At 46.7% G+C, this 26,349-nt stretch overlaps 1 protein-coding gene across 3 annotated transcripts in view; it reads right to left on the bottom strand.

The window, feature by feature from the left end:
• Positions 1-9,912: 9,912 nt before the first annotated feature.
• The window catches only part of gabrb3 (gamma-aminobutyric acid type A receptor subunit beta3), a 628,623-nt gene continuing 612,186 nt past the window's right edge, over positions 9,913-26,349 (bottom strand). For all 3 annotated transcript variants that reach the window (XM_038817632.1, XM_038817635.1, XM_038817634.1), the window contains one exon: positions 9,913-11,025. In XM_038817632.1, the coding sequence (XP_038673560.1) occupies positions 10,675-11,025 (351 nt within the window). In that variant the 3' untranslated portion in view covers positions 9,913-10,674. The remainder of the gene's footprint in view (positions 11,026-26,349) is intronic.

Raw genomic sequence — 26,349 nt, 5'->3', positions numbered from 1 at the left:
CAACACCCCTTGCAAAATGCCCAAAGGAACAGGCTGAGCTCAGGGTTACCTTGATTGAAAGGGAAAAACAAGAATCGAGGTAGTGCGAAACACTTTGTGGCACGTTTGTGCGATTCAAGCCTTTCCCATAGTAAAACGGCAGGAAATATTGGCACCATGGGATCACATGATGAAAGCACAGAGCCCTGGATTTCATACACTTAAAATTTTGAATATTTTGTCCAGGCGAACAGATCATAAGACCATAAGAGTTAGGGCAGAATTGGGCCATTCTGAATTCCGCCCAGTACTTTCATTGAGCACATTTTAACACCGAGTCAACCTGCAAACATGACATCGACTCTGGCTGTGACAACTACAAAAACACCAGAGGTTGCAGTCAACACAAAACGCAGATGCCTGAGGTTTTCCGACAACCACACAGAAATCAACATCCTCTGATATGCCTAAGTTATTGATTGTTGTGTTTGTTAATTGTTCATATTGTAAATTTTAATTGTTAATGTTACAGAACCCCAATAGTGTAGAAGGGTTGCAGCCCTTCGAGTCTGCAGCAAACCTCTGAAAGAGCATCCTACCTAGGCCCCCCCCCCCTATTCTCGTCTAACCTGAACACCATGGCCAACTTATCGAACCTGCACATCTTTGGATATTGTGATTAATTGCAGGGAGTTCTGATTAAAAGAGGAAGAAAGTGTTGTGTATTCATGTTTGTTCCTAATTGGAACGAGGCCACTTTAAGAGCCAGATCACGTGACACACTGCCAATGATATCATTGGCAGCTCAGGTGAGCCAACAGTTAGTCAGTCGCCTTTTTGTTTTAAATACTTTTATTCACATTTTTCAATTTATGAAATACAAAATGGAAAAAAATAAACACATTTTCATATGTCAACCATAAAAACACAGAAAAATACAACAATTCCTCACAAAACCCAAAACCACCCCCCCCCCCCCAATAACAACCAATTCCTTGAAATAAAGAATAAAAGGCTGCCATCTTTGATAGAACCCCCTCGATTGCTCCCCTCATGGTGTTGTTGACTTTCTTGAGGACTTTCTTGACTTTCTTAAGAACTCCATCAGGTCTCCTAGTCACACCGAGGCACTGGGTGGAGTTGATGACCTCCATCCCAATAGTACCCGCCTCCAGGCAATCAGAGAGGTGAAGGCGAAGACATCCGTCCCCGCTCCCGCTCCCGTCTGCAACCCCGGCAAATCTAACACCTCAAATACAGCCACTAAAGGACAGAGCTCCAGCTCAGTCTTCAGAATCACCGACATGGTGCTAAAGAAGGAGACATAAAAATTCACAAGCTTGGGTGATGACCAGAAGACCATGTGGTTAGCTAGACCTCCTGAACAGCGTTCGCACCTGTCCTCCATCCCTGCAAAGAAGCGACTCATTCTGGACTTGGTCAGGTGCGCCCTAAAAGCTACCTTAAGTTGGATCAAACCAAGCCTGCAAAGGGCCTCACTCCACACATCTTCATCCAATATACACCCCAACTCCTCCTCCCACCTTGCCTTAACCCCCTTCATTGACGCCAAGTCTTCCGACAGTATCCATCCATAAACGTGCCCCATGAATGAAAGGACCCTCTCCAATAGAGATGTTAGAGGCCCCACAGGGAATATTAGGAAACTGTCTTGGAAAGTTGCGAACTTGGAGATATCTGCATGAATTTGAACCCGAGAGCCATCAATTCCATCAATTCCTCTAAACTGGCAGACCACGCCTCTGAGAACAAACCACCATCTCTCTTCATCCCCTTCCCTTCCCAACCCCCCCAGAAGGTGGTATCTAATCTCGTTAGCTGGAACAGATAGCACAGATAGGAGCCAGCTTCGACACTTACCCCAATTTAAAATGTTGTCGAAATTGTCTTCATATCTTCAAAATGCAAACAAGGTTCCAACCTCAGCATTATCACATTAGTCAATATCTTGGCGTCCACCTTAAGTAATGAAATCGGACCGTGTGACCCATACTCCACAGGGTCCTTGTTCTTTTTCAGTAGAAGGGAAATCTATGCCTGTACCAGATTTGCAGGAAGGGAGCCCCGTGCTACAGAGTCTTCAAACATTCCTACCAATAACGGAACCAACTGTCCAGCAAACTTCTCGTAAAACTTCATTGGGAACCCGTCTGGCCCAGAGGCCTTACCTGTTTGCATCTACCCTATCACTGCCAGGATTTTCTCTGGAGCCAATGGTGCCTCCAGCTTCTCACACTCTTTCTCCCCCACCTTGGGAAACTCTAAGCCATGAACTCCAAAATATTCAATGCCCCCCTGCCCGGCGGCGCCGATTTACAAAGGTTCTGATAAAAAGTTTCAAATGCTCCATTAATCTTGTCCAGAGCAGATACCAGCCTGCCGCTCCAGTCTCTAACTTGGATAATCTCCCAGCAGGCCACCTGCCACCTCAACTGGCAAGCCAAGAGATGGCTGGCCTTCTCTCCATATTCATGAGTAACCCATCTTGAGCGCCACAACAGGTCAAACTGCATCTGCAGCTTCTTCCTGCTTGCCAGGAACTCTGGGTAAGATCATTCAAGTATCTGCTGTCCACTTCCAAAATGTCATCCACGAACATCTGGCACTGCTTTCTAGCCTCCCTATCCATATATGCTTTGTGCGATATGATCTCCCTGCAATGACCGCTTTCAAAGCCTTCAACAGAACGGAGGGCAAGACTGACCCATTTGCAGTAAACCCCACATACTCATCTATAGCCTTCTATATCTGTCCACAGAACCACATGTCCACTACTAAGCCCGCATGCCGCCTCCATGCCGGCCGCTGAGCCGAGCCTACCTCTAACACCAAATCCACTAAATGTGGAGCATGATCTGAGATGACTATAGCAGAGTACTCTGCTTTCCTCACCCCAAGAACCACAGACCTTCCCATCAGGAAAAAGTACAACCTGGAATATACTTTTAAAATGAAAATTCCTTACCCTCAGGGTGCATAAACCGTCATGGGTCTGTGCCCCGTCTCCTCATAAATGCCAACAACGCCTTCACCACCCCAAAGGGGCCAACGACTTCAGCCTGAAACAAGCAAGTTTTGGGTTGAAAACACAATTTAAATCTCCCCCTCAGAATCAACTGATGCGTGTCAAAATCCAGTATTATGGCCAACAATTTCCTCATAAATGTTACATCATCCTAATTTGTGGCAAATACGTTCACCAGAACTTACCTTCCAGTGACCCAGTGACTATCAACTACCTACCTCCCTGATCACTACCACCTTCCCTACTAGAAAGCAGACCCTCTTGCTCATTTAATTTGGCCCCCGGGACCGACTATCAAAGCCCAAGTGGAACAACTGGCTCACCAAACTCTTCTGGAGCCGCGTTTGATCCCTCACCCACGGGTGGGTCTCCTGCAAAAACATCACATTGGCCCTTAAATTCTTAAGGTGAGAATAAAGTCTCAACCTTTTCATCGCCCCCTCCCCCCCCCCCCCCCCCCCCAGACCTCTAACATTCCAAGACTAGTCTGATCGGGGGGTCCCCCCTACCTCTGAACACAGCCATTTCCACCGTTGTTCCGTCCTTACTCCAACTTGCTAGACCCAGGGCCTACCTAAGATGGCCACCAATCCCACGCATAATGTGAGACAAAGAAAAACCTTGAGTCACCATCAGGACTCTAACCCTCTGCCCCCTTCCCTCCCCCAGCTTAAAAACCTGCAGACTATCTACCAAAGAACAATGCTCCCTCTTCGCCAATCACCTCCCCCCACCAAGCAAACGCACTAGTCTCATCGAAACCCGTCTAAACAGGTCCCACAGGCCGCAGCCCCTTCCCCCACCCCACTCCCATTCACTAGCTAAGACCAAACTGCTGGTGAGGTAGCACCCACCAGGGCCCACACCTAAAGGACAAAGGAAAAGAGAAGCTCACTGGCCTGCCTCCGCTACAAAGGAATAACCCCAACCAAAGCCCTTGCAATTCTCAACATCCCACCATGGGCCACAGGCAGCATATTGCTGCCTTAACCATTACCCCCGATTACGTTGGCTCCTCCCCATCTCTCCCCAAACAACATATGCACTGGATGCTCCCCACACCCTCCAACACAGAACAAGAAACCCCAAATAACCAGAAATATGTACAGAATAAACCCTTCCCATCCACACGCATTAAAATCCCATTCATACCCTTTCAATTAAGTCCAAGTCCTTGCTCCTTGAAAAGAGCCCTCGCCGATGTATCAAAGAAATTATCTTTCGAGTTATACGTAACTCAACCTCGCCGGGTTCACCACTCCAAAACGCACTCCCCTCTTACGCACTCCCGACTTCGCCCTATTAAAGACTGCATGCCTCTTCGCAAGCTTTGCCCCGACGACTTGGTAAATCTGGTTGCTTCCTTCCCACCTCACATCCCGGTTCTCTATGGCCCATTTCAGAACACGCTCCTTCTTCCGGAAGCTACGAAAATGAATGCCTGAGATGGCTCATTTGCCCGAGGTCTCTGCCAAAGTGATCAGTGAACCCTATCTAGTTTAAAGGGGGACATCTGCTTGTCCCCCCCCCCCCCCCACACCAGCTCCACAAACATCTGGAAAATTACTTGGTTGTTCTTGGACCTTTCACCCTCTCTGGCAGCCCCACAAACCTGAGGTTCTGGCTCCTCGTCCAGTTCTCCAGGTCCTTGAACTTCACCCTCAAGGCCACGTTTCTCTCCTCCTCCAGTGGCATCTCGGCTTTTAATGAGACAATTTGGTTGCTGGAGATCCCCGCCACACCCTTCAGCACCTCTCCATGTTCTCTCATGGCCTCCAAAGTTTTTCCCAACTTTTCCCGGGCCAAACGCCTCCTCGGTAGACTTTTTGAGGGTCTCCATCATCTCCCTTCCTTGTCTTTCAAAATGTTTCTCAAATTGTTTTTTGAATTTGTGTGCCGTTCCCCCAGTCAGCGTTTCCACTGTGAGAGGGGGAGCCCACACCCGCTGAGGTCGACTCCGCCATCTTCAGTCCCAATGACCTTCACACTGTCTCTGGCTCCATCGAAGGACCACCACCTGTACCTTACTTTACAGCAGCCTTTCGTTTGCAACTTTTGACATACTTTGTCGACCAGTACTTTATACAATTAGATGGGTCAAGTTTGTCCACACACCTCCCATGGGAACCGGGCAAAAAAAAGACCAAAAAACAAGGACTCTGGTGGGAGCTACCTTATGTGTGACCTTCTACACACCGCCACCAGAGGTCCCAGTCAGTCACCTTTCTAATAAAGCTAATGTTTGTATCTTCATGGTCTGCAAACTTTTCCTTTAAATATACCACAAAGAGAAAGTCTAATTATTTTCTATTTGTTACTTCTAATGTCAGTAGGGTGGCCTCTGCCTGAGTAGAGGAATTGGGCATACATGAGCTGCTGCCAGCCTGGGCAAACTCCTCAGCAACAAGAATTGTCCTTTGGTTGAGGACGTGCCAACTCACAGCTATTGGACCTTGTGGCCTTGAAGTAACACCTTAAACACTTTGGATGGAAGCTTCAGGGCAGGCTTAATTGGCGTACTGGTTGGAATGACAGAAGTATTAGTGTTGGGTCAGTTGGCTGTTGTCTCAGAGGCCGGGTGTTGCCTACACAAGCTACCCACCCAGCATTGCATAGGAGCTAATTGATATAATTAGTTTCCCATTTGTGGACCGCTTGGGGGCACCACTGGGAAATCCCCAGTGGCAGACAGGCCCCTTCCACTGAAGACTTAAGTCCAATGGATCCTAGAGATGGCCTGCCGGCAGCTGGCCTGGTAATTCCTGTGAGGCCTTCTGTTCTGACAGACCTTCCTTCCTCCCACCACTGGGTTAGCAAACATCACCATTGCTGTAGGAGGAGGTTTTCTTTCACAGGGGTTGCCAAGCAGCCGAAGCCACTGTTTATGTCATTAAACTCCTCAGGATGGGGATACCTGGGGCCGGAATGGTGGCGCAGTGATCAGCACTGCTGCCTCACGGCGCCGAGGACCTGGTGATCCCGGCCCCAGGTCACAGTCCGTGTGGAGATTGCACATTCTTCCCGTGTCTGTGTGGGTCTCATCCCCACAACCCGAAGATGTACAGGGCATGTGGATTGGCTATGCTAAATTACCCCTAATTGGGGAAAATAAATTGGATACTCTAAATTTATTTTTCAAAAAAGGATGCATATGCCCACACGGCCCCTCCATTTCAAAAATTTATTCCTGGAATATGCGTGTGGCTGGTAAGGCGCAAGGGTGCCCATCACTAATTGCTTTTGAGGGCAATTAAGATTCAACCACATTACAGTGGGCCTGATGTCACAAGTATATCAGACTAGATAAGAATGGCAGATTTCCTTCTCTAAAGGACATCCCAGATGAATTTTTATGGCAATCCATGATAGTTGTCATGGACTAGCTTTCAATTCCTGATTTTATTGATTGCACTTAAACTCTACTATGTGCCATAATGGAACCCATGTCCTGGGCCTTTGGATTATGACTCCAGTGATGTTACCAAAACTGAGTCACCATCGACCGAAAGCTCCTCTTGCAGCAGCAGCACCCACCTCTGCTGGCAGGGCTGCCACCTGACTGGGCCTGCAGCCTCTGGAAACTGCCCACCATCCTTAATTGGATGGCAGACCTGGGAACGGCCTCTTAATTAGATGCACTCAGGAAGTTCTCCCAAGTGGGCATCCCACCAGCCAGTCTGGAGTCAGAACCCAGCAAACAACCCACCCTTTGATTAGTTTTTGAAGTGTGCAAGATTCTTTTTTGTTGTCAGTGGACAGCTTTCCTCAAAACCATTTATTTTTGCAGTTACATTTTTGATTCTTGGATGATTTATGGACCTGTGTCTTTGAGGCAAGTGATCTTCGCCTTTAATTCAAGCAGCAGGAGAGATCACTCTGCTAGTCTGTGCTGGTCCGTACTGGAGTTGTAGACTGGCCAACACCAATGACAGAGATTGACTGGGACTTGGTTTGATTGATTTGTCTGGTGGCCATTGAATTGTCCCAAAAGGCTGTGCTCCGTCTGGTAACAGGTGGTGATTGGATATGACCCCCGCTGGAATATTTTTCAGAGCTCCACGGGTTGAGTTTGGTTTCAGATTTGATCTTGGCAACCCAGGAGAAGGACCTGCTATCCTCTCCTATCCATTTTAGCTTTCCAGAAAGCTGTGTTTATGAACTGAAAGACAGCCTGGATGTATCTCTCTACAGACAGAGTCCAGAACCAACCACCTCTCTCTCCTGAAAGAGAGAGGCCTGAATGCAAACCTCGAGCTGAAGACTCAGTTTGATGAGAAGTAAGGTGGCTCTCCAGAAAGCCTGCTGCATGTGAGTACTGCATTTTCTAAACTCCAGGGACCCTGATCTACAAAGAAGACCATCGTAGGCTGTAAACCAGAGACGTTAATCAGCAAGCTTGCTGTGAAGAAAGTGTTAAAAGGGGCACCATCGGAAGCAAAGACGCTTATCTTTTGACTTTCACCCTTGTTATTTTTCATTCCTACGCTCACCCCCCCCCTCCTGTGTTTGTCTGTCTTGTATGTGTGGGTAGAGGGTGGGACAGTTAAAGTGGGTAGTAGGTATTAGCTTATTGTTATCCAATTGTATTAACTACATATTTTCTGACAGTACTTGGTATGAATCAACTGTAATCGTGATCAAACTTACAAGCCTGATGGCTGTGATGATTGAGCAGCCAAAGACCAAAGGCTTTGGCTATTTTTATAAGAATCGTTGATTAATTCACTTGTGTTGTGGTTCCAGGACAAGTGGAGCTGGAAATTACCGCACACTTGCCCAGTGTGTTGTAACAATATAATCACATTCATTACATGACACCCATATCGTTAAATAATCCATTGCCCCATTCCAGAGGATAATGCTTCAGGTACTATGAAACAAGAGCTAGGAGTTAACCCTGCTTTGCTGGTGGGTACGTCATAATATCCAGGCAAACTTTTTTTCAGCTGTTTCAGTGAAGTAACACTGGCAGATTTCCTTCCCTAAAGGGAATCTCAAATGGATTTTTACGACAAATGGGAACAGCTCAGAAGTGGAAGAATAATCAAACTTTTAAACAGTGTGTGTTGTACAGGGCCACTGTGTAGTAGATCATGCTTTATAATTCTTTTGTCTCTTTCTAACCTAAAATTATAGAGTAGGTAGTGCAATCAACTTTGAAAGAAAATAACTTTAAACTTTCATTCCTCTGGTTCAAAATGTGCTACCTGCATTGTGATATATTTGCATTTAATTATAGAAGGCGAGCCAGCTTTTATATAATGTCTGATCTTTGGAAACAAAACAAGGCATAAACATTCATCAAATTATTTTGAAATGCGGTGACCCATTGTATACCTGCTTATCTATATTCTAGGCACACATGTATGTAAATCTTCATACAAGCAGGTGGCTGTGATATAAGGTCCTTGTGGTGTTTTATGTCCGTCAATCCACTGGCCTATTTATAAAATATATTTGTTTGATTTTCAACTGAAAATAATTAAGTTTAAAGGTTCTGCAGCTCAAGAATATCAGTCAGTTGTGTGTTTTGATTGTTCTTTGTTATTGTTATTATACGCATACAGATGTATGTCTTACATTTTTAGTTGTTTGCAGTCAAGGATAGCAATCCCATTAAAGAGGATTCACATCTTCTGGCAGCTCACCAGTGAGTATATTCATGTAAAATTCCCCTTTGTGCTCTATTTAGCAGGTTAATGGCTGTATTTCAATTGTGCAGAAAGAAATTTTACATGAAGACATTAACCAGCACGTCACCAGAGGAAATATTAAACCCTTAATTGTTCAACTGAAATTCTGATTGAAATTGCATTTATGAAGATTATCTCTGCTTAGTATTTCCATATGAAGACATTCTGAGCCAACGAGGTCGATACTGAATTTGCCCACCTGTAAACGGGGTCTAAATTTAGCGCATGAGGCAGGGGTCCTGACAGCAGGCCGGCCCCAAGGCCAGCCTCGGATGCTCACAGGGTCCTCCGATCCCTGTCCATAATTCATGGGGATCAGGCAATTAATTGTCATTGGGGCTGATGTCCCTTTAAAGGATGGTTGCCTGCGGCACCCACACACAATGTCAGCGACAGTGAGCAGAGGCCCCTAATTAGACGCTTAAGTAGCTTAACTGGCCTCTCGGTAGGAGAGTCACCGTCCACCTTCCCTGCCACAGGCAAAATGGCATGGCGGTGGGCAGACAGCCCGCTGCCTTACCTTGCCGTTTTAAGCTACCTTAATGCAAACTGTAACCCCCCCTCCCCCACCATTGTCCCCCGTTAACCCCCCCTCTTCACCCAAAAAAAAATGTCTGCCAAGAGGGCTGGTAAAATCCAGCCTCAGATTGGCCACTTTTAAAATGGACGGCCAAAGTGTTTATAATTTTGCTACAAGTACTAATTCACATTTAAAGGGAAACGGGACAAGTACACAAGGAAGTAACATTTATGAAGAATACGTTGATAGGGTGAGGTGAAGTAGGGTGGGGGGAGGCTCATGTGAAGACTCACTGCTGGTATAGAACAGTTGGGCTGATCAGTCTGTTTATTCTGTTCTGTACAATTGATGCAATTCTGCTCTACGTAATGGGGGAAAATCTTTGTCAGTGCATTTTAGTATGTCACTACTCATCACAGCTACCCGAGGTATCCTGAGAAATTCTATCAAATCCAATCTGTGCTGCTCATTCATGGATGCATCTTGATTTTCCTCTCGCAATCTTAGACAAGGGGGATCATGGACGGACACTGATTAAGAGCGCGCATGTGCGATGCACTACTGGGCTCGATGGTCTCCACCTTTTAATTGGAGCCACTTGTTTCAACCTTCATCTCAGGCTGCTGCTCTACCAACCAATTATTACCAATTTTATTATTTTTTTTTACATTTTATTTTTTTTTAATGGAACATCAAAGAATTCAAACAATATGCAGGAATGTTCATGAAGTTACCACTGAGCAAACTACAGCATTTACCATATCTGTTTGGAAAATGGAATCAAATGAAAAGTAAGTACTAAAACTAGAATATTTACACAATGTCCAACCATGAATAGCAACTAACCGCCAGAATTCTGCCCATGAATAAATTATTAATGATAAATATACATAGTGTAAGATGATTAAATCACTCAACATCATTCACTGCCAAATTCATTCTGCATTCATCCTGTGCTATGTACTGTTAAGAATACTGCAAGGTTCCACACTGAACTATAATGCTGCAGAACATTGTGAGAGTTAACTAAATACTGTATATTAACCAGCCGTGATCATTTGTATTTAGAAATAGCTAAAAAAAAAGCTTCAAGAAAAAGCAACTTTTGCAAGGTCCAAACAATTACTAATTTTTACAATTCCTAGTGTATATGGCAGATAACTCATTGTTTATGTGACATGGTCTCATGCAAAGTATGACGAGCTTTTTCAAGGCTTATAAAGGTCATTCTCTTTCTCTCTGAGGGTATCGTCCTTTATCATTTTCTTTGAGTTTTTTTTTAAATTTCCCCTCACATTTATCACAGCTTTTGTTCTACAGCAAAAAGATTCCCATAGCTGCGGGGCTGCATTCTGCATTCCTATAATGACTGGGCAGTTGTTTCACCCTGTACAATAAACGGGAGTCCTCAGTACTTTGCAGACAGTACCTTCATATCAGTTTACGTAGTACAGCCAGTAGATCAAGTTGAACAAAGAGAAAATGACCGGAAACACTATCCTTGACCACCTGTCTATGGCGTTAACGTCAGTCAGATTTGGGATTTTAATTTTTAGCTGGGAGGACCTCCTTCGCAAACGGTTCTTCTTGGCCTGGGCAGCATTTCTGTCCAATGTGCTGCGGCCTAGTCCTTCTCGGGCTGTGCTTTGTTTCCTGTACTGAATTCCTGAGTTGTCAAAGGACATCACCGAATTCCTAGATTCGGTCACACTTGTCGTAACCTCTGTCGCCGTGACTTCATTGTGAATCTCCAGGGTTGAAAGCAGGATGTTTCCGTGAGCATCCACCTGGTTGTATACATAAAAATAAATTGCACGTCAGTCATATTTCCTAATGACAGACTTACAACAGCATTACAATGTCTGACTGGATACTACGTCTTGCAGTAATGGGATGTAACAACTGGGGGCAAGCAAACCCATGGTGAGTGTCACAGTAGATAAAGGGGGGGGGGGGGGATTGGCAATGTTGAGGAAGGATTGACAATGTTGAGGGGGGATTGACAATGTTGAGGGGGGATTGACAATGTTGAGGGGGGATTGACAATGTTGAGGGGGGGATTGACAATGTTGAGGGAGGATTGACAGTGTTGAGGGGGGATTGACAATGTTGAGGGGGGATTGACAGTGTTGAGCGGGGATTGACAGTGTTGAGGGGGGATTGACAATGTTGAGGAAGGATTGACAATGTTGAGGAGGGATTGACAATGTTGAGCAAAGATTGACAGTGTTGAGGAAAGATTGACAATGTTGAGGGGGGATTGACAATGCTGAGGGGGGATTGACAATGTTATGGGGGGATTGATAGTGTTGAGGGGGGATTGACAATGTTAAGGGGGGATTGACAATGTTAAGCGGGGATTGACAATGTTAAGCGGGGATTGACAATGATAAGGGGGGATTGACAATGTTAAGCGGGGATTGACAATGTTAAGCGGGGATTGACAATGTTAAGCAGGGATTGACAATGTTAAGCGGGGATTGACAATGTTAAGCGGGGATTGACAATGATAAGGAGGGATTGACAATGTTAAGGGGGGGATTGACAATGTTAAGCGGGGATTGACAATGTTAAGGGGGGGATCGACAATGTTAAGCGGGGATTGACAATTTTAAGGGGGAGATTGACAATGTTAAGGGGGGAACTAAGGGGAGATTGAGGGGGGATTGACACTGCTGAGGAGGGATTGACAATGTTAAGAGGCGGATTGGCAATGTTAAGGGGGGGATAGAACATAGAACATTACAGCGCAGTACTGGCCCTTCGGCCCACGATGTTGCGCCGTCCTGTGAAACCCCTCTACACTATTCCCTTATCGTCCATATGCCTATCCAATGACCATTTGAATTAGTGTTGGCGAGTCCACTACTGTTGCAAGCAGGGCATTCCACGCCCTTACTACTCTCTGAGTAAAGAACCTACCTCTGACATCTGTCCTATATCTATCTCCCCTCAATTTAAAGCTATGTCCCCTCGTGCTGGACATTACCATCCGAGGAAAAAGGCTCTCACTGTCCACCCTATCTAATCCTCTGATCATCTTGTATGCCTCAATTAAGTCACCTCTTAACCTTCTTCTCTCTAACGAAAACAGCCTCAAGTCCTTCAGCCTTTCCTCATATGATCTTCCCTCCATACCAGGCAACATTCTTGTAAATCTCCTCTGTACCCTTTCCAATGCTTCCACATCCTTCCTATAATGTGGCGACCAGAACTGCACACAATACTCCAAATGCAGCCGCACCAGAGTTTTGTACAACTGCAACATGACCTCATGGCTCCGAAACTCAATTCCTCTACCAATAAAAGCTAACACACCGTACGCCTTCTTAACAACCCTCTCAACCTGGGTGGCAACTTTCAGGGATCTATGGACATGGACACCGAGATCTCTCTGCTCGTCCACACTACCAAGAATCTTACAATTAGCCCAGTACTCTGCCTTTCTGTTATTCCTTCCAAAATGAATCACCTCACACTTTTCTGCATTAAACTCCATTTGCCACCTGTCAGCCCAGCTCTGCAGCTTATCTATGTCCCTCTGTAACTTGTAACATCCTTCTGCACTGTCCACAACTCCACCGACTTTAGTGTCATCTGCAAATTTACTCACCCATCCTTCTACGCCCTCCTCTAGGTCTTTTATAAAAATGACAAACAGCAACGGCCCCAGAACAGATCCTTGTGGCACACCACTAGTAACTGGACACCAGTCAGAGCATTTCCCATCAACCACCACTCTTTGTCTTCTATCAGCTAGCCAATTTCTGATCCAAACTGCTAAATCACCCTGAATCCCATTCCTCTGTATTTTCTGCAATAGCCTACCGTGGGGAACCTTATCAAACGCTTTACTGAAATCCATATACACCACATCAACTGCTTTACCCTCATCCACCTGTTTGGTCACCTTCTCGAAGAACTCAATGAGGTTTGTGAGGCACGACCTACCCTTCCCAAAACCATGTTGACTATCTCTAATCAAATTATTCCTTTGCAGATGATTATACATCATATCTCTTATAAACCCTTCCAAGACTTTTCCCACAACAGAAGTAAGGCTCACTGACAATGTTTTAAAAAAACATTTTCAAGCACCCAATTAATTTTTTTCAATTAAGGGGCAATTTAGCGTGGCCAATCCACCTATCCTGCACATCTTTGGGTTGTGGGGGCGAAACCCATGCAGAAACGGGGAGAATGTGCAAACTCCACACAACAGTGACCCAGAGCCGGGATTGAACCTGGGACCTCAGCGCCGTGAGGCAGTAGTGCTATCCACTGTGCCACCATGCTGCCCGGGATTGACAATGTTGAGGATGGATTGGTAATGCTGAGTCAAGCCAATTGTTCCGTGTGGTAAAAGGTTCAAATACAAGGAGGTATGAGGTTACAAATGAGGGGACTCAAGAATTAGAGGTGAGCTTTCACATTTGAATAGTAATACACTGTTGGATAAATGAGAAGAGGAAGCCATCCTGTGTAAATGAGTTCAGGAGATAATTGATGTTTACTGGTGAGGGAAGGATTTGCAGAGTATCCTATCAAAATAGATCTGTTTTTATGCTTACTCTCTTACTCCTATCCATAAGATTTCATGCTGTTGCATTGTAATTTGCCACAATAATCCATGTGGGTCTGGGGAAGACATTAATGTGAGTTCACTGAAATAGCTGAAATGGAGGCCAGGGTCTGAACATACTGGGTCCTGGCTTTTTGATCACTTTTCTGGAATCACCTTGTAGAGGAAAAGTTTCAGCTTGCCTCTTGCAAGATCATCATTGTAAGTGGGAGGGTGGGGGGTTTACACCAGGAGACTCTGATTCCTACAACTTAGACATTCATTGGACTTGCTATGTCATCTGAATTGATACATAGCCAGACCGTCCTTTAGCTTTCATTTGAAGTCCTGTGCAGTACAAGGTAAGGTGGGATTGGGAGAGGATAGGTCAATATATTTGAATAGTGCAACCATTCCCTAGTCCACTGCATTCTAGGCCAACATTTGAGCCAGTGATTGACACTCTGGATAATGTTCCTGCTAAAAGCAGGCAAGTGTTGAATTAACAATTTGCAATGTGCAGCTCAATAATGTCATTGTTGAAATCACAATAGTCTTAATCACATCACATTGGAAACTTTGCGTTGTCTTTAGCCCGGGGAATAGAAAGGTGGCAGGGGGAACTAACTAGGCTGAAGAATCATCATCAATTTTGCAATTTTTTTTTACACTTTGTAGCCCAGAAGGAGCAGGCGTACTCCCATACACCTCGCAGGCAGCACAAGGGAGCCTTTGGTTTCTGAAGGTCAACTTGCTAGTCAATCATGCTCAGACGTCACTCTTCCAAATCGCGTCCATGCTCAAACCTACAATTAGCCCCCTCTAAGAATAAAGTAAAGTTGCCCTAGTCCCAGATGGCCATAGGCTGCTTTCCCCTTTGAGGGGGAAAGCTGACTGGTGGTGATTGAATCTGAGGGTCACCACACCTCAGGCAAGGGTCAAGGTTGAGAAGGCGGGGGGCCTTCATGAATAACAATAACCGGTACGGAAATTGAACCTGCGCTGTTGGCTTCGCTCTGCATCAAGAACCTCGCTCTGCATCACAAACCGGCCCAGAACCCTGTACCCTCAGCCCCTCCCCTCACCACCCCCACCCCGCCGACCACAAGTCCCTGGCAGCAGGCCTCCTATTCTTAAATCTCCACTCCTCCCCTTCCGCCCATGCTGCCAAACTGCCAGGTGTGGTACATGGCCATACAAAGGCTCTGCTGGTGCTCTACTCTGCATCCCATTTTAGTCCACCATCCCCGAGCTGACACAGGGGTCCTTGTCTCCAGAGCCCTTTCAGACTATTTAAAGGACATTGTCAGTTGTTGGTGCACACTCATTCATCGCGCCTGACGATTCGACAATTTGGAACTTGCAGAGCTTTCCACACCAGGAAAAGATTCGATGGTTACGTAACCAGCAAGAGTGGCACTCATTGTAAAAGCCTTTAAATAGCATGGGCTAAAAATAAACAGCTTAATGCAGACAGAGGAATTCACAACAAGCACATTAATGATTAATACTGTACAATCACATGGCACAATATCAACAATTCCTTCAATTTTGATATTGGAATAGTGAATAACAAAAGTAAATTCATTCAAGAAAAGCTCCTCCAGCCAGTGCAGAGAATTCAAAAAGAGTACGTTTGTGATCTCACTGATCAGATGATGTTTTCAAGAATACGTTTGCAGTTTGCTACCACAACGAGAAGAAGATCATTTCATCTTCCATGGTATTTATACGATGGTGGAGGACAGGTAAGGCATTGCCAAAAAACAATGGGTGCGATGAAACAAACAATATAAACAGTACTAAAATGTGGCCCAACATCCACTTAAAGCTTTACTACTGTGAGTATAAGAATGTGAGTAAGTAGGATTGGGTGGACAAGCCACTGGGAAGGGAAGCTCTCGCCATGCAAATGACTGCCTCCCCGTGTGGTAGAGGGGGAGGGAAGGAGTGCTGCTCCGGGGAAAATGGCTCTCAATTGGGCTTTTGTTTAAATTGGCCAAGCTGCTGCCAATCTCACCACTGCAAAGCCAATGAACTGCGTTGGGACGGCTCCCCTACAAAGCCACACGGCTGGGGATATTTTGTAGCCAGTATGTAGCCGTGGCATGGTGGCACAGTGGTTAGCAGTGCTGCCTCACGACGCTGAGGACCTAGGTTCGATCCCGGTCCCAGATCACTGTCCCTGTAGAGTTTGCACATTCTCCCTGTTTCTGAGTGGGCCTCACCCTCTCCCCCCCCCCAAAAAAAGATGTGCAGGTTGGTAGATTGGCTATGCTAAATTGCCCTTTAATTGGAAATGAAGAATTGGACACTCTAAATTTACAGACTAATTCCTGGGATGGCAGGACTGACATATGAAGGAAGACTGGATTGTCTGAGCTTGTACTCACTGGAATTTAGGAGAATGAGAGGGAATCTCATAGAAACATATAAAATCCTGATGGGGGTGGGCAGGCTAGATGCGAGAAGAATGTTCCCAATGTTGGGCACGTCGAGATCTAGGGGTCACAGCCTAAGAACAGGGGGTAAGCCATTCAGGACTGAGATGAGGAAGAACGTCTTCTCTCGGAGAGTTGTGAACTTGTGGAATTCTCTACCACAGAACGCTGTTGGGCCAGTTTGTTGGATATATTCAAGAGGGAGCTGGACATAGGGGCTAGTTCAGCACAGTGATCTAAATCACTGGCTTGTAATACAGAACAATGCCAGCAGTGCGGGTTCAATTCCCGTACCAGCCTCCCCTAACAGGTGCCGGAATGTGGCGACTAGGGGCCTTTCACAGTAACTTCATTGAAGCCTACCCGTGACAATAATTGATTATTATTATTAGTAGTATTACATGGTCCTTACGGCTAAAGGGATCAAGGGGCACGGAGAGAAAGTGGGAGTGGGATGTTGAATTTGCATGATTAGCCACGATCATATTGAATGATGGTGCAGGGCCGAGTGGCCTTCTCCTGCACCTTTTTCTATGTTTCTATGTACAATTCAAAGAATGGATAAGAAATGCTTAAAATCTACTTTCATTATTTTCCGCCACTTATCGTAGCAGTTGTTTCGATTATTATTTTTTTGGTTCTATCAGTTAGCAACATTTATGTTTATCATGTGGACAGGTTGGACATCTTGCTGAATGGGACATTTCCCACTCAAGTTTAGCAACATGTTTCGCAGATGGAGCTTAGGTTAGAGACAGAGTCACGCTCTCGCTGTCATGACTGAATAGTTTGTATTAACCCTATCCTCAGAGGAGTGTGACATCTCTATCTTATCAAACAGCTGTCTTTAAAGGAGGGTGGAATTCTCCCATTTTGAGATTGAGTGTGGTGGCAGGTGGCTCTGGTGGTGCCTGTCCAACTGCCAAACTGGTGGCATGCCACGCCAGACTCAGCACTTAGACATTCACTCATTAATCATGCACAAGTAAATTCACTTCCAAATTACCTGGTGGGCTGCCAACTGATTCATCTGCCCAGCCTCAGATGATGGGTTCAAAGGACCCAACGCCATATTTAAACTCCAGTCCAGCACACGCACATCACTCTCTCCAGCCCACCTCTCTTTACCAGAACCTCCAACATAGGGCAGCACGGTAGCACAGTGTTGGCACAGTTTTTTCACAGTGCCAGGGTGCCAGGTTCGATTAGGACATGGATCACTGTCTGTGCAGAGTCTGCACGTCCTCCCCGTGTCTGCGTGGGTTTCCTCCGGGTGCTCCGGTTTCCTCCCACAGTCCAAAGATGTGCAGGTTAGGTGGATTGGGCATGCTAAATTGTCCTTAGTGTCCAAAAAGGTGGGGTGGGGTTACTGGGTTACGGGGATAGGGTGGAGGCGTGCGCTTCAGTAGGGTGTTCTTTCCAAGAGCCGGTGCAGACTCGATGGCCTCCTTCTGCACTGTAAATTCTATGATTCTATGTCTGGAACACTGAGAGATAAGGTTTGCAGCCTGGAGATGAAGGCAGACTGGCTTTCAGCGCCAGGGAATATTGCAGAGAGCATCTTAGTGTTCCAAGCATCTGAATCACATCTTCAGCGGTCCTATAGTCTGCTCTAAGAGGAAACATGTGGTGACATGAGCAGAGTTGTACCTTTCCTCAGCTGGAGTCTGAGGTTGACGCTCCAGCATCATGGGCTAGTGTTTAAATGGGTAGCACTTAACCCCCAGCAACTAACCCTGCAGAAGCTCTGGCCCCTCGAAGATCCCAGGCAACTGGGAGTGACTGAGGATGTAGGAGTCATGGCAACTTCCAGGGACACGAGCACAAATGTGCAGGATGAGCTTTCGATGGTCGCACACCAACTATCTGCGTGTTGATGGAATGGAAGACTTTGCAGTTGATGAACCTCAAAGGCTGCACCCTAGGGAACTCAGAAATAGCTGTGAAGCCCCTGAATCTCTGGGTTTGGCTATCCATGTCCAGAGCAAAGTTCACATAATAATGGATCCTCCTGTAAAGGTCATTGGCCACCTCCTGAAATCACCTATGTGTTGCTGACTGTGAAACACCCGGACACTCCAGTTGCTCCCTGGAAAGACACAGAGGCAAAGAAACTGAGCGCTACCATCACCTTCAGAGTCACTGGCCAGGGGGGAAGCCTCTGAATCCACATAGTGTCAGGTATTCTCGGAACAAATGGCCTATGTGGCAAAGCAGATCTCTGGATAATCGCTGTCTAGTCCTGCTCTGCCTCTCACTCAATTGTTAAAAGGAAAATCTTGGATGATAGACCCTCGGTGTTGCCAATTGCCCCCCCCCCCCAGTCTGCATCTCTGCTCCTCAGCCTCCGGTTGATGTTCACACTCCCCTGACCTTGTCCCACACGCAGTGCCTCTTGCTGGAGTTACATGCGCTGACATTTCCCCCCGCTTTGCCTCCTGTCTCGAATGGGGAATGATAGAAAAGCTCCCTGGACCACTGGATCCATTCTGACTTCTGGCTCCTCTCTGAAAAGAGATACCAGTATGGGTAGAGGGTGCTGAGTACAAGGATGTGAACAGGAGAGCTATGGGAGAAATAGGGAAGCTAAGCTTTGGCACCTTAGATTACATTGTCCCTCATGCTACCTTACCTATGGGGCTCTAGCACACACATAGAGGATAGCAGCATTCCATTCCACAGGCATTACATTTGGAGCCCTGTGGGGAAGGGGGCGGGTGACAACTTGTCAGTTACATCACTGAACCAATGTGGCTCTGAATTTCACTCATTGACTTGGCATAACCAGGAGCTTTCGGTTGTTAATGGTGAATGAATGGAATCCATTTGGCCGCCAATGAATAGCATTAATTGTAAACCCGTGACTCCCCTTTATCTTTACTATTCATAGAATCCCTACACTACAGAAGAAGGCTACTTGGCCTATCAGGTCTGCACCAACCCTCCGAAAGAGCACTCCACCCAGGTCCACTCCTGTGCCCCATCCCCGTAACCTAACCTGCGTCCCTGGACACTAAGGGACAATTTAGCACGGCCAATCCACCTAACCTGCACGTCTTTTGGACATGTGGGAGGAAACCGGAGCACCCGGAGGAAACTCACACAGACACGGAGAGAACGTACAAACTCGACAGACAGCAACATGGTATTATCTGGTGTATAGCGCATCAGGAGCAGCGCAGCACTACGTCAGGTAGGCTTTGCATTCACCTTAGTGGCTGTTCAGCACAGGGCTAAATCGCTGGCTTTGAAAGCAGACCAAGGCAGGCCAGCAGCATGGTTCAATTCCCGTAACAGCCTCCCCGAACAGGCGCCGGAATGTGGCGACTAGGGGCTTTTCACAGTAACTTCATTTGAAGCCTACTTGTGACAATAAGCGATTTTCATTTCATTTCAAAACCTCTGATGGACTGAGGGCCGTATTGTTCACACCAGCCTTTACCAATTGGGTTTGCTGCTAACGGGATTTCCCACTGGCAAGATTGAAAGGTCTGACAGGATTCCGATAAGCAGCTGTTAATGAGCATTCATGAGATACAAATGAATGCAAATGGCGTTTGCGCCACCTGCTAATGGGCAGACCGACCCGCCATTAACCCTCCATTGGGGGAATTGCAACAGGATAGGTAGGAAAGGGGACAAGGATGTCAGGCAGGCCTTTAGGGAGCTAGGATGGAAGCTCAGAGCGAGAACAAATAGAGTTGTTATCTCTGGGTTGTTGCCCGTGCCACGTGATAGTGAGATGAGGAATAGGGAGAGAGAGCAATTAAACACGTGGCTACAGGGATGGTGCAGGCGGGAGGGATTCAGATTTCTGGATAACTGGGGCTCTTTCTGGGGAAGGTGGGACCTCTATAGACAGGATGGTCTACATCTGAACCTGAGGGGCACCAATATCCTGGGGGGGAGATTTGTTAGTGCTCTTTGGGGGGGTTTAAACTAATTCAGCAGGGACATGGGAACCTGGATTGTAGTTTTGGGGTACGGGAGATTGAGAGTATAGAGGTCAGGAGCACAGATTTGACTTTGCAGGAGGGTGCCAGTGTTCAGGTAGGTGGTTTGAAGTGTGTCTACTTCAATGCCAGGAGTATACGAAATAAGGTAGGGGAACTGGCAGCATGGGTTGGTACCTGGGACTTCGATGTTGTGGCCATTTCAGAGACATGGATAGAGCAGGGACAGGAATGGTTGTTACAGGTTCCGGGGTTTAGGTGTTTTAGTAAGCTCAGAGAAGGGGGCAAAAGAGGGGGAGATGTGGCGCTGCTAGTCAAGGACAGTATTACGGTGGCGGAAAGGATGCTAGATGGGGACTCTTCTTCCGAGGTAGTATGGGCTGAGGTTAGAAACAGGAAAGGAGAGGTTACCCTGTTGGGAGTTTTCTATAGGCCACCAAATAGTTCTAGGGATGGAGAGGAAAGGATGGCGAAGATGATTCTGGAAAAGAGCGAAAGTAACAGGGTAGTTGTTATGGGAGACTTTAACCTTCCAAATATTGACTGGAAAAGAAATAGTTCGAGTACATTAGATGGGTCGTTCTTTGTACAATGTGTGCAGGAGGGTTTCCTGACACAATATGTTGACAGGCCAACAAGAGGCGAGGCCACATTGGATTTGGTTTTGGGTAATGAACCAGGCCAGGTGTTAGATCTGGAGGTAGGTGAGCACTTTGGAAACAGTGACCACAATTCGGTGACCTTTACGTCAGTGATGGAAAGGGATAAGTATACCCCGCAGGGCAAGAGTTATAGCTGGGGGAAGGGCAATTATGATGCCATTAGACATGACTTAGGATGTGTAGGTTGGAGAAGTAGGCTGCAAGGGTTCGGCACACTGGATATGTGGAGCTTGTTCAAGGAACAGCTATTGCATGTTCTTGATAAGTACATACCAGTCAGGCAGGGAGGAAGGGGTCGAGCGAGGGAACCGTGGTTTACCAAAGAAGTGGAATCTCGTGTTAAGAGGAAGAAGGAGGCCTATGTGAAGATGAGGCGTGAAGTTTCAGTTGGAGCGCTTGATAGTTACAAGGAAGCGAGGAAGGATCTAAAGAGAGAGCTAAGACGAGCAAGGAGGGGACATGAGAAGTCTTTGGCAGGTAGGATCAAGGAAAACCCAAAAGCTTTCTATAGGTATGTCAGGAATAAAAGAATGACTAGGGTAAGAGTAGGGCCAGTCAAGGACAGTGGTGGGAAGTTGTGTGTGGAGGCTGAGGAGATAAGCGAGATACTAAATGAATACTTTTCGTCAGTATTCACTCAGGAAAAAGATAATGTTGTGGAGGAGAATGCTGAGACCAAGGCTATTAGAATAGATGGCATTGAGGTGCATAGGGAAGAGGTGTTGGCAATTCTGGACAAGGTGAAAATAGATAAGTCCCCGGGGCCTGATGGGATTTATCCTAGGATTCTCTGGGAAGCCAGGGAAGAGATTGCTGAGCCTTTGGCTTTGATTTGTATGTCATCATTGGCTACAGGAATAGTGCCAGAGGACTGGAGGATAGCAAATGTGGTCCCTTTGTTCAAGAAGGGGAGTAGAGATAACCCCGGTAACTATAGGCCGGTGAGCCTCACGTCTGTTGTGGGTAAAGTCTTGGAGAGGATTATAAGAGATACGATTTATAATCATCTAGATAGGAATAATATGATTAGGGATAGTCAGCATGGTTTTGTGAAGGGTAGGTCATGCCTCACAAACCTTATCGAGTTCTTTGAGAAGGTGACTGAACAGGTAGACGAGGGTAGAGCAGTTGATGTGGTGTATATGAATTTCAGTAAAGCGTTTGATAAGGTTCCCCACGGTCGTCTATTGCAGAAAATACGGAGGCTGGGGATTGAGGGTGATTTAGAGATGTGGATCAGAAATTGGCTAGTTGAAAGAAGACAGAGGGTGGTGGTTGATGGCAAATGTTCAGAATGGAGTTCAGTTACGAGTGGCGTACCACAAGGATCTGTTCTGGGGCCGTTGCTGTTTGTCATTTTTATAAATGACCTAGAGGAGGGCACAGAAGGTTGGGTGAGTAAATTTGCAGACGACACTAAAGTCGGTGGAGTTGCAGACAGTGTGGAAGGATGTTGCAGGTTACAGAGGGACATAGATAAGCTGCAGAGCTGGGCTGAGAGGTGGCAAATGGAGTTTAATGTAGAGAAGTGTGAGGTGATTCACTTTGGAAAGAATAACAGGAATGCGGAATATTTGGCTAATGGTAAAATTCTTAGCCGTGTGAATGAGCAGAGGGATCTCGGTGTCCATGTACATAGATCCCTGAAAGTTGCCACCCAGGTTGATAGGGTTGTGAAGAAGGCCTATGGTGTGTTGGCCTTTATTGGTAGAGGGATTGAGTTCCGGAGCCATGAGGTCATGTTGCAGCTGTACAAAACTCTGGTACGGCCGCATTTGGAGTATTGCGTACAGTTCTGGTCGCCTCATTATAGGAAGGACGTGGAAGCTTTGGAACGGGTGCAGAGGAGATTTACCAGGATGTTGCCTGGTATGGAGGGAAAATCTTACGAGGAAAGGCTGATGGACTTGAGGTTGTTTTCATTAGAGAGAAGAAGGTTAAGAGGTGACTTAATAGAGGCATACAAAATGATCAGAGGGTTAGATAGGGTGGACAGTGAGAGCCTTCTCCCGCGGATGGAGGTGGCTAGCACGAGGGGACATAGCCTTAAATTGAGGGGTAATAGATATAGGACAGACGTCAGAGGTAGGTTTTTTACGCAAAGAGTGGTGAGGCCGTGGAATGCCCTACCTGCAACAGTAGTGAACTCGCCAACATTGAGGGCATTTAAAAGTTTATTGGATAAGCATATGGATGATAATGGCATAGTGTAGGTTAGATGGCCTTTAGTTTTTGACTTCCCATGTCAGTGCAACATCGTGGGCCGAAGGGCCTGTACTGCGCTGTATCGTTCTATGTTCTATGTTCTATGTGGGCGTCGCCGGCTCGGCCAGCATTTATTGCCCATCCCTAGTTGCCCTTCAGAAGGTGGTGGTGAATTGCCTTCTTTTTAAAAAAATATAAATTTAGAGTACCCAATTAATTTTTTCCAATTAAGGGGCAATTTAGCGTGGCAAATCTACCTGCACATCTTTGGGTTGTGGGGGCGAAACCCACACAAACACGGGGAGAATGTACAAACTCCACACGGACAGTGACCCAGAGCCGGGATCGAACCAGGGACCCCGGCGCCGTGAGGCAGCAGGGCTATCCCTCTGCGCCACCATGCTGCCCTGTGAATTGCCTTCTTGAACCGCTGCAGTCCCTGAGGTGTAGATACACCCACAGTGCTGTTAGGGAGGGAATTCCAGGATTTTGCCCCAGCGACGGTGAAGGAATGCCGATATATTTCCAAGTCGGGGTGGTGAGTGACTTGGAGGGGAATCTCCAGATGGTGGGGTTCCCAGGAATCTGCTGCTCTTGCCCTTCTAGATGGTAGAGGTCGTGTGTTTGGAAGGTGTTGTCCAAGGAACCTTGGTGAGTTACTGCATTGCATCTTGTAGATGGTACACACGACTGCCATTGTTCATCGGAGGTGGAGACTTTGAATGTTTGTGGAAGGGGGAGCAAACAAGCGGGTTGCTATGTCCTGGATGGTGTCGGGCTCCTTGAGTGTGGTTGGAGCTTTCAAAATTCCAAATTAATATCGCCGTCCTCAGTGATACCTACTTTCAGGAGTAGCTGAAGGAACGAGTAGGGAATACACCTTCTACTGGAAAAGAAAGACTGACAGCGACTGTGATTGGGTTGGCCATGACTCCAATTTCTGGAGCACAACCATTGGGAAAAACAGGATGGATAAAGCCAATGCAAATGGTGTCCTCTTGCTAACAATGTGTGCTCCTCATGGCCTCATTATGACATGCACCCACTCCCGCCAGAAAGTCAAATAAAAAAAACACATAGCGGCATCCTAGATCAAAGCATTAGCACGTCCTGTGTTATGTCAGTGTTCTGGTCAAAGATCTAAGTGATTTCAATATCACCCGATCCATGTGGGGGACTTGTACACTCATTGACTTCTACAATTGGTGATGATCCAGCACCAAGACATCACAAGATCCAACAGTCTAAAGGAAAAAAGAACAATGGGTGGGATTCTCCGATCCTGCGGTGGGTCCGAGAATTGCCGGGGGGGGGGCGCGAATCCCGTGACGCCGCTCTGACACCGGGTCTCTGATTTTCTGGCAACCGGAGAATTGGCGCCAATGGCGCTGGCGCGGTCGCCACGACGCCGGTTCCGGGCCCCCCCGGCGATTCTCCGCGCTCGACATGCCGAATGCCCGCCGAGTTCGGCCGAGTCCCGCCGGCGTCGTTCGTGTGTGGTCCTAGCCGACAGGACCCTTGCGTTCTGGCTGCGGGGGCCGTCCTGGTGGGTGGGAGGAGGTATCCAACTCCGGGAGGGGGCCTCCATGTTGGCCTAGGCCCCGGATCGGGGGCTATTGGCGGGCAGGCTAGTTCCGGGGGGGGGGGGGGGTATGTTCCTCCGCATATGGCCCCTGTAGGGCTCCGCCATGTTGCCTGGGTGCAGACGCGGAGACGGCAACCCGCGCCGGCCGTGGCACGCATGCGCAGACCCGCGCCGGCCGTGGCACGCATGCGCAGACCCGCGCCGCCCGTGCTGCCATCCGTATTGACAGCTGGAGCTGCGTGAGGTGCTCCAGTGCTGTGCTGGCCCCCTGTCTGGCGCAGGATCGCTGCTCCTGATGGCCAGATGATGCCGTCGTAAAGTGCTCCGGCGTTTACGACAGCGTCAACACTTAGCCCCATTATTGGAGAATCCCACCCAATGTCTCAGCCCTAAAGCAGCCCAAACTGAAGAGAGAAATTTACAAATGCAGCCCTGAGCCAATCTCACACATCCAACTCCATTCCAGACAATGGGAGCAAATTAAATCAGCTGTACTACATTGCTGTGCCCAGACTATTGTGTTCGAGCATTAGCCTTACAGGACAGTTTTGAGGAAAATGATGCTGAAATATGTGACATAAATTTGAAAATATATGAAAACATCTCTCCACATCAACCCTGTCAAAACCTCCCTCAGGATCTTAGATGTTTCAATTTAGTCACCTCTTACTTTACTAAACCCCAGCGAATAAAAGCCTAGCCTGTCCACCCATTCCTCATAAGACAACCCACCCATTCCAGATAATAGGCTGTACACCCACTGTGTTGGAAAGTTCAAACATTTTGACCCAGCCACAGTGAAAGAACGCTGATTGAAGTTCCCAGCCACAATGGTGTGCGGTTCAGAGGGGAACCTGCAGGTCTGCTGCCCTTGTCCTTCTCCGAGGTAGTGGTCATGGGTTTGGAAGGTGCTGTCAAAGGTGAGCTGCAGCAGTGCCTCTTATAGATGGCACAGATTTCTGCCACTGTGTGTCAGAGGTGGAGAGGGTGAATGTTTAAAGTGGTGGATGGGGTACTGCTCTGACCATACATTCTACAATTTCTTGCCAGGACTCCATCATGGAAGCACCATTTGGTCAAGAAAATAATCCAACAAGGCAATGAATTGGCTAATAAATATATTTTGACTGGCACCCAAACTCCAAGAAAAAAAAATCATTATCAGTTCATTAATTCAGCCCTGCTGCCAAAGAGCTTTATGAACACCATATTAAAAATGAAAGCATTTCTCTCTTAATGGTATCTTTTAAATAATCCGCAATGTATTATATTTAATATTTCACAGTCTAATATTTATTGAAGCCCTTGGGGAAATCACACTTAAGAGATTAATGACCAAGAAAGAGAAAATTATCTTTAGATTTTTTTTGGAATTCATTAATCTCAATCACGGTCAAGGGTCTGAGTGAGATTGGGGGGGATAGCAAAGCCCACAAAAGGGAGTATGCAATCCTCAATATCATTAATGGCTCTCAAAGTACACTCGTACAGCAGGTACCAGGGAACATCCATCGTATTTTGATTGTGTTGCAAGCCAATGCACCGAGTTGTAAATCCTGCTTGAACTGATGTGCAATCAAGGGAAGTCCACTGATTGCAAGTGAAATCTGCAAAGTGAGGTGAAAACTGATGGACAGATGACAGTTCAATTACTTCTCAAGTCCGATCTGTTACACCTCACTGCAGTCTTCTATATTGTGGTGT

This window comes from Scyliorhinus canicula, chromosome 14 (genome assembly GCF_902713615.1).
Source record: "Scyliorhinus canicula chromosome 14, sScyCan1.1, whole genome shotgun sequence".
NCBI classification, from domain to species: domain Eukaryota; kingdom Metazoa; phylum Chordata; class Chondrichthyes; order Carcharhiniformes; family Scyliorhinidae; genus Scyliorhinus; species Scyliorhinus canicula.
This window is presented reverse-complemented; position numbering and strand designations above follow the sequence as displayed.